The sequence below is a fragment of the Bombus fervidus genome, chromosome 16 (assembly GCF_041682495.2).
Source record: "Bombus fervidus isolate BK054 chromosome 16, iyBomFerv1, whole genome shotgun sequence".
In the NCBI taxonomy this organism is placed as follows: domain Eukaryota; kingdom Metazoa; phylum Arthropoda; class Insecta; order Hymenoptera; family Apidae; genus Bombus; species Bombus fervidus.
Window position 1 is genome coordinate 5,860,804 of NC_091532.1, and position 7,042 is coordinate 5,867,845.

Genomic DNA, 7,042 nt, shown 5'->3' on the forward strand with positions numbered 1-7,042 from the left:
CAGCGACATTCCACAAAATTATGGACAGAATCGACTGTGCGGGAGAAATCTAAAGAGACACAACGAACCTTGATAACCTTTCGATCTGTCATTTCAGAAATTTCAACCATCGTCCAATCCGTGCACGGAAAAAGATTACGACGCACGTTTTTTTTTTTCTCTCCTTCCCCCATCTCTCCCTGGCTCGCTTTTTATTTGACGCAACAGCAAGGTTAGAAAACTTAACTTCTCTGTTAAACGTGGATGACTACATTTAATTACTATTACTATTACTATTATTATTAGACTACGCGCAAGTTTATGTAAATTAATATTTTTATGATTACAATTGGAGAACTAGAACCTAAGCAGATATTTATTTCAGCTGCTAAAAGAGCGCGCATTTTCAATACTTTCTATACTTTTATATCGTTCTAGATATTTTTTCATCGTTAAACTTCTTATAAATGTATAAACGACCATAGATGAATTATTGTTATTGTTAAATCTAAAACTTGGTTCCGCCTCTCAAATACCTTGTCATGTGCAAGTTTTCATGAAGCGTTCTGTATTGCATGTATACTATACATTAGTGTTACAATAGAAAATTACAAAGCATTTGGCAAAAAATTCCGCGAACGGAAAGTAATTTTGTTTTCCTACTAGTAAGCGTGATAAACATGTATGTATAACGAGAAAGGTTAACGACTCCAAAAAAAATTGCCGTCACGATCGATAGAACGAACGGGATCGAATAACATAAACAGGACAAAACAAAGCATATTATTGGTCGTCGTCGATCGCATTGTCGCTTTCAAGCAGACTTCCATCAATTCCAGAAATCCTTCTAATTAATATACATGTAGAAATAGATATTTCCTATCTATTGTATGTCAAGGCTATGTAATTACATAATTGCAATGATAACATATCACCGCATTGCAATCTTGCTAATGAGGATGGTATTAATCATCAGATTCTCAGATACGAATAAGCAAGAAGTTGTCGAATGAAAAGAGAGAAAGAGGAATTTATTTAGGAACGAAGGAGGGTATTTTTTTTGGAAAAAAAAAAAAAAATAATGGATTAATCGCTTCTTAAGTAAGAGTAAAAATATGTATAATTAACGAATGCGGTTAGACTGGACGAACGAGAGTTTCGTTACCACGACCGAAACCATGTAACAGAAAGGACGAAGACGAGGGAAGTTGTTTCTTTAAAGGGGACAGTCACGCTACAAGTGAAATTGCGTAGTAGCACGCGTAGGAAGAACCGTACGTCCGTTTTCTCGTTCGTACCATCGACGAGAAGAAATGTTTCTTTCCTCTTTCTCTCTTTTTCTCGATTGTTCTTCTTATCTGGTTCCTGAGGAAGATAATCTGCGAAGCGTCTTTCCTAGCTACGAAGCGATTTCTTTTCCCGACCGTGGAGAAACATCCTCTCTTTCTCGATTCGCTCGCGAGAAAGAGAAGAAAGCATAGGAGGTGCAACAAGTTGAAAAGACTCACTGAACTCGTTGTCCGCGATGCTCGAACCGAGTTGGCCGAGCACACAGAAGGCCAGGAACAGGATGTAGAGCCATCGTCGAGGAGCTTCGTCACAGCCACGGTTAAAACACCACCGTTCACACGCCATATTTACGAAGCTGCTAAACTCTCCTGCGCTACACGAATATAAATCCGTGCGCTTCGTGTCCCGTCTGCCTCCCGCGGACGACCAGACGATGACGGAAGGATGAACAGAGGGAGGGGGTATGGGGAAACGATAGAGATGAAACGAGAAACGAGAGATAAAGACGGAAACACCCCGATAAATGAAATGTCGGATGGGAGGTAAACCGATGCTAGAAAAGGAAACCGGGTGAAAAGTTTGGGAAATTGTAATCGACGAAACAATTTGGGCTAGGTTTAATCGGTCGTCTTACATAAACGTTCACCGCGATAGTCACAAATGTCATTGAAAATACGATTTTCTACGACGGGTGGCTATTTGAACATGAACGTGCGGCTTATACGGCGATTTATATATTTCATTCACGAGCAGGCACGAACTGTACGCGAGAAGGCGAGACAGGCAGCCAAAATCTTGGTTTCACGTTCCACGACACGTCTTTAAACCGGTACCAGACGGATGAGAACGACAACGACGATCGCTTGTGGCATGAACGGCATGTTGGCACTCACTGACTTGCCGCCGTATTCTTCATACGCTCTCCAGCTAGAGTATCCGTTACATTATCTAGATAATAATGAATCTACAGTTTAGATAATCAAGCGATAGGAACCAATCAAGTCGTCGCTAGCTTTGCCCGATATATTTATTGGAGAAACTTTCGATTTTTTATTGATTTGTTAAAACTTTTGTTAAATAAGGATTTCTTCTATAACACCGATAAAAAATTCAATATTGGTGATTAAAAGGAAATAATAAAACATACAAATATTTTACCTCAATTTCTCTCTTATTCGATAAAAATGAAAAGTTCATTTTTTAAATTGTATTTGAATTATTATTAAAATGTTTAAAAAAAGGGGAAGAATTATATTTATATTATTCATGTCGGCAATAAAGATCTCTATAGTCTCCAAAGATGATAATATAGAGTTTATTCAAATAAAATTTAGCATTTACTAAATAAAATTTTTAATTTATCATCTTAAATTATTAGGAATTATTAATTTTCTAAGAACTTTACTATGTTAGAGAGACAGGTACTTGATAAAGAAGATGGACGTAATTCAGTATCATATGTTATGTCAGAAATGTAGGAATCACAAGGAGAAATAGGGAGAATTTTTCCCAATTTCATTTGACTTAAACATGGATCTGTTGTCAAACCGCTGCTTACTGTTTGATGTTGATCAAATATAGCCTGTATGAAATGATTGAAGAAAATAGTATTTACACATAAAAGGTTAATTTTTTAAAAGAAAAGCAAAGACAGTAAGAAACTATAGCATTGAAAACTTAATTCAAGTATATCCTGTTTACCGTAACCATTAGTTTATCTTGGAATGTCCTATGACAATGCGAATCATCTGAGATAGATGGGAACTTTAAAGCTAAATTAATTTGTCGTATTTGATCATATTTTTTCTTTATCCTATATGATCTATCTGTTGTTCTATACATATAATCTATTTCATCAAATGCATCTAATGCTAAAATAAGCTTAGAATTACGAATCCTTGCATATTCGTCTTTTTCTTCTATGTCTTCCTCTTTTTTTATAGATTGTATTATTCTGGATTGTCTCTCTTTTGTCATTTTACCCCACAAAAGATAACGTTGAGTCATCAAGAAAAGTGCTTGACCATCCATACCAAGAGGATTAATGCCAACTTGTTCAAAATATTTAGCAACTTCTATCCATACTTGACCTAATTTCAATGTAAAATATAATTCTATGGTAGATATCGTAATCTGAAAAGATATTAAGCAGTACAAATCACATCAAATGTTAAGTACAGGGTGAAATTTAATAAATATTTTTTTACAACTTACTCTATCCTCCATTGAAAGATTAGCATGTAATTTTTTATAATGTTCCTTGGCCATTTCATACTTTTCATTATCTCTTTCAATTATTTTGCAAATACTAAATATTTTTGATCTAACTGAACCAATCATGTCAATTATTGCTGGGCTATTATCTCTAGCTAATTTTATGCAGTAAGTATTTAACCACTGCTTCTTACTCATTTGGGGTAATTTCACGTCTAACAGATAGTAAACAGTATATTCAAGTTTTTATAAAAATATTAATAATTAAAATTGTTTTATTATTTGCCTTTTACAGTGCCATCCACATTTCTTTTAACTTCAATCCGTATTTCTTCTTCTCTCCATATTTTTGCTAATAAAGACATTAACCCTGTTCTTTTATCAGTAGCCCTCCATGTACATAAAAATGGCCCACAAAAAAAATTATCGCACATGTCAGTGAAAACAGCAAGAAATAAGCAACGAGAACAATATGGAACGATTTCAATAACATCAAGGATAATATGCACTCCACCATATCGAATAAATTTTTCAAGATTTTTAGGAGACCATATTATGCATTCCCAAATATACGAGCCTATTGCTAGTAAAAGACTAATAAAATTTTTTACATGATAATATTTATATATTCTTATTTTGTCGTTATATACACGTATATTACCGTTGATCCAGTTGGAATTCACTACCTTTCTGATAAATACAACGAAATAATAGTTCCATGATGATTGTAATACTATACTCTCCATATATATCATGGTAAAATTTTTGTTTTCTCATGAGTCTTTCAACTGATACTAATGCCAGTGTTAAAACCTTTTGCTCCTTTACTTTGAGTTTTTCAAATTTCAAAATATACTGAATAAGTTCTTTAGTCCATAGAAAAGGAAAAATTATTATATATCGTAGAATTGAAAAGTAACAAAATTTTGTCAATATAATGTATAGATAAAAAACTAACTAATTAATGATGATATAATTCCACATTCTCGGAAGTATGCTAATAAATATTTATTATTACTTAGAATAATTATGCAAATTGTTTTTATACAATTCATTACTATTTTGATATCAAATTTTGTATTTAGACACCATTCTAGCATTACACATAATCTGTAAAATATTAAGAATTATTTTACATCATAAAAATAAAGAGAGATGTATATTTATCTATTTTGACTACCTAATACCACCACCATATTCTATGAATTGTTCTGGCATTTTTGGTGCCAATATAGATAAAGCATTTACGGCATGATTCCATAAATCCCAAAATTGAGATGTGTTCCAAGTAACTTTTGTTCCCCCAATATCATCTCGATTAACAATTTGAAGTACAGTTTGCATCAATTTTCTCTTTATCATTAACTATTGTAAATAACATTAACATTAACATTAAAATGTTTCTTATAATTAAAAAAAGAGAAAGAGAGAAAGTAATTACAAAAATACAAGCATCAACTTCTGCTAAATGTGTAACAATTAATAATAAAGTTTTTTCAAAGTGCAAATCATCAGTAGTTCTACCAAATTTTATCACATTTGAAAATATTGTAGTAGACCCAAATTCAATTCCAATTAAATATTTAATAACAGCATCAGCTATACCACTACTAACAAGGTTCCAAGAAGGTAAGGTAATTGAAATTATAAGAATAATCATAGCAATTTCATTTCTAATCTTGACACTAAACTTTCTATATTGGCTATAACATATCTGTCGCTTGAAAGCATAACATAGGCCCCTGTACAATATAAATTAATTTTATAATTAATGCAATGCATTATTTCATACTCCTAAATATATTACCACAAAACACAATGAGTTGGTTTCAAATTTTCCTTTAAATTTGTTGGCATATTATTAGTAAAAGTAATAGATTTCATCAAGCTCCATAGAGTATTCATTATCAAAAGAGTTACTTCATCACTATATTCTTGCCCATCTAACAATAAGTCAGGAGGCCGTGTACATTGTAATTGAATTGCATAAGGAAGATCCATTCTTGTAAATATAACATTGAGTATATTAGCTTCCAGCATTCTATAACCTTTATTTAATATTATAAAAATATAATAGAAAATATAGTTCTTTAAATATTTATTAGACCTTCCAATTAAAATATTGATTTCTCAGTACGTACAACATTTATGAGAAATGGATGAAAGTAAGAAAACTAGTTCTAAAATTTTTGGATACATTCTTAGAAGAGAAGCTTGCAACAATTCAGTCACAGTTAATGGTAACCTTGAGTTTTCCATAGCTTTACGACAATGTTCAACTTTTATTGTAGGAACATTTCTTACTTGTTCTTTTAATAACAAAGAATCAAGAGCCCTATGAATTTTTAATGTTTGCTGCTTTGTAGGTAAGACTACAAGAAGATGTCCTAGCAATGTAAAATATTGTTCCATTATATCAATATGAATTGCACTTTCAGATGGCTTTTCTAATATGGGTGGTACATTACAAAGCTCTAACATTCTATCAAGATGTAGCTCATATTCTTTAACCGTTTTAACATTTTCACCCAAAAACTTTAATACTTTTATTACCAATGGTAAATCTTTAACTTTCTGAGAATTTGTAAGGAAATTTCTCTCATTGGTAATAAAATAGTTAATATACTACAATTATGCTTGTTAAAGGATACATAACCATCATCCTCTACTTTGTCAAGATAATCATATAAAAGTCTGCATATGCGAACTACGCTATCACTTGTTATAGGATCAGATATGAGTTTGTCCAATTTTTGTAGAATACAATTAGTATCCAGTTTTAATTGTTCGTAGAAATCTAATATTTCTTTTGATAATTTGTCAGTTTTAGGACAAAGGTGGGTAATATATTTTGGACAATTAAATTCTTTCCAAACATCGTTAACTTCCAATTTATTAAGATCATGTATTGCAGTTTTATTTTCCTCCATATGTACTATTTTTTTGGCACAATATATTTGTCATAGATACAATATAAAACTGTTGAACCGTTTAATGCAAAAGTGGTATAAGTCAGTCTTTCACCTTTCTAGTTAAACATTAATCTCGAAAGCATAACCCTTGTTCAAACATAAGTGGAGTAAGTATATCTGCATTAGTTTCACAGTGGATAGCAAAATAAGTAAGAATCGTCTAGTTGACTTTAGAGAATTTTTGCTTTATCTCATCATCTCATTGCAAAGTAATCAACTTTTTTAACTTACACTACTATTGTATTAAATGATTCATTTGTACACATATAGTAAATTTTACATTATTTTGAAAATAATATATGTAGAAGACGCTAAACAAAATGGTAGGTAAACAAATTCTTACCTTCTGTAACTACAAGTATCACATAAATTTCATGAAAAATTCAAATAACCACAATATTATTCTGGAGTTTACAACACAATATTTACGCAGACGAAACATACACATATATAAGTACAAGTGAATACTCGAACTAATGGCGCCCTCTGATACAATATATTTAGAACACCTAGATGGCGTTCCCGTCAAATGAACCGCCGACTCAGTGTGCTTTAATTCGATTCGAATATTGTCAAAAATATATAAT

At 31.8% G+C, this 7,042-nt stretch overlaps 2 protein-coding genes across 2 annotated transcripts in view; both read right to left on the reverse strand.

Moving 5' to 3' along the window:
- The window catches only part of L(1)g0289 (plexin domain containing lethal (1) G0289), a 45,332-nt gene extending 43,190 nt beyond the window's left edge, over nucleotides 1-2,142 (reverse strand). Inside the window, exon 1 of the mRNA XM_072019153.1 lies at nucleotides 1,488-2,142. Within this exon, the coding sequence (XP_071875254.1) occupies nucleotides 1,488-1,614 (127 nt within the window). The 5' untranslated portion in view covers nucleotides 1,615-2,142. The remainder of the gene's footprint in view (nucleotides 1-1,487) is intronic.
- Nucleotides 2,143-2,598: 456 nt separating this feature from the next.
- On the reverse strand, nucleotides 2,599-6,792 carry LOC139995546 (cilia- and flagella-associated protein 69-like). Its single transcript, XM_072019151.1, has 11 exons — nucleotides 6,135-6,792; nucleotides 5,625-6,057; nucleotides 5,291-5,531; nucleotides 4,925-5,225; nucleotides 4,664-4,848; nucleotides 4,442-4,593; nucleotides 4,145-4,349; nucleotides 3,770-4,077; nucleotides 3,484-3,698; nucleotides 2,971-3,402; nucleotides 2,599-2,851 (listed from the first exon to the last, which is right to left on the reverse strand). Exons 1-11 carry the CDS (start codon nucleotides 6,411-6,413, stop codon nucleotides 2,654-2,656), a joined length of 2,949 nt encoding a protein of 982 aa, XP_071875252.1. The 5' UTR covers nucleotides 6,414-6,792; the 3' UTR covers nucleotides 2,599-2,653.
- Nucleotides 6,793-7,042: the final 250 nt, after the last annotated feature.

Bases quoted from the DNA above. Each gene is read 5' to 3' on its own strand.
- LOC139995546 (XM_072019151.1), bottom strand. From the start codon at position 6,413: ATGGAGGAAAATAAAACTGCAATACATGATCTTAATAAATTGGAAGTT. The intron at 6,058-6,134 runs GTATCCTTTAAC...ACAAATTCTCAG, and splicing joins AAGTAGAGGATGATGGTTAT to AAAGTTAAAGATTTACCATT. The intron at 3,403-3,483 runs GTAAGTTGTAAA...ATATCTTTTCAG, and splicing joins ATCTTTCAATGGAGGATAGA to ATTACGATATCTACCATAGA.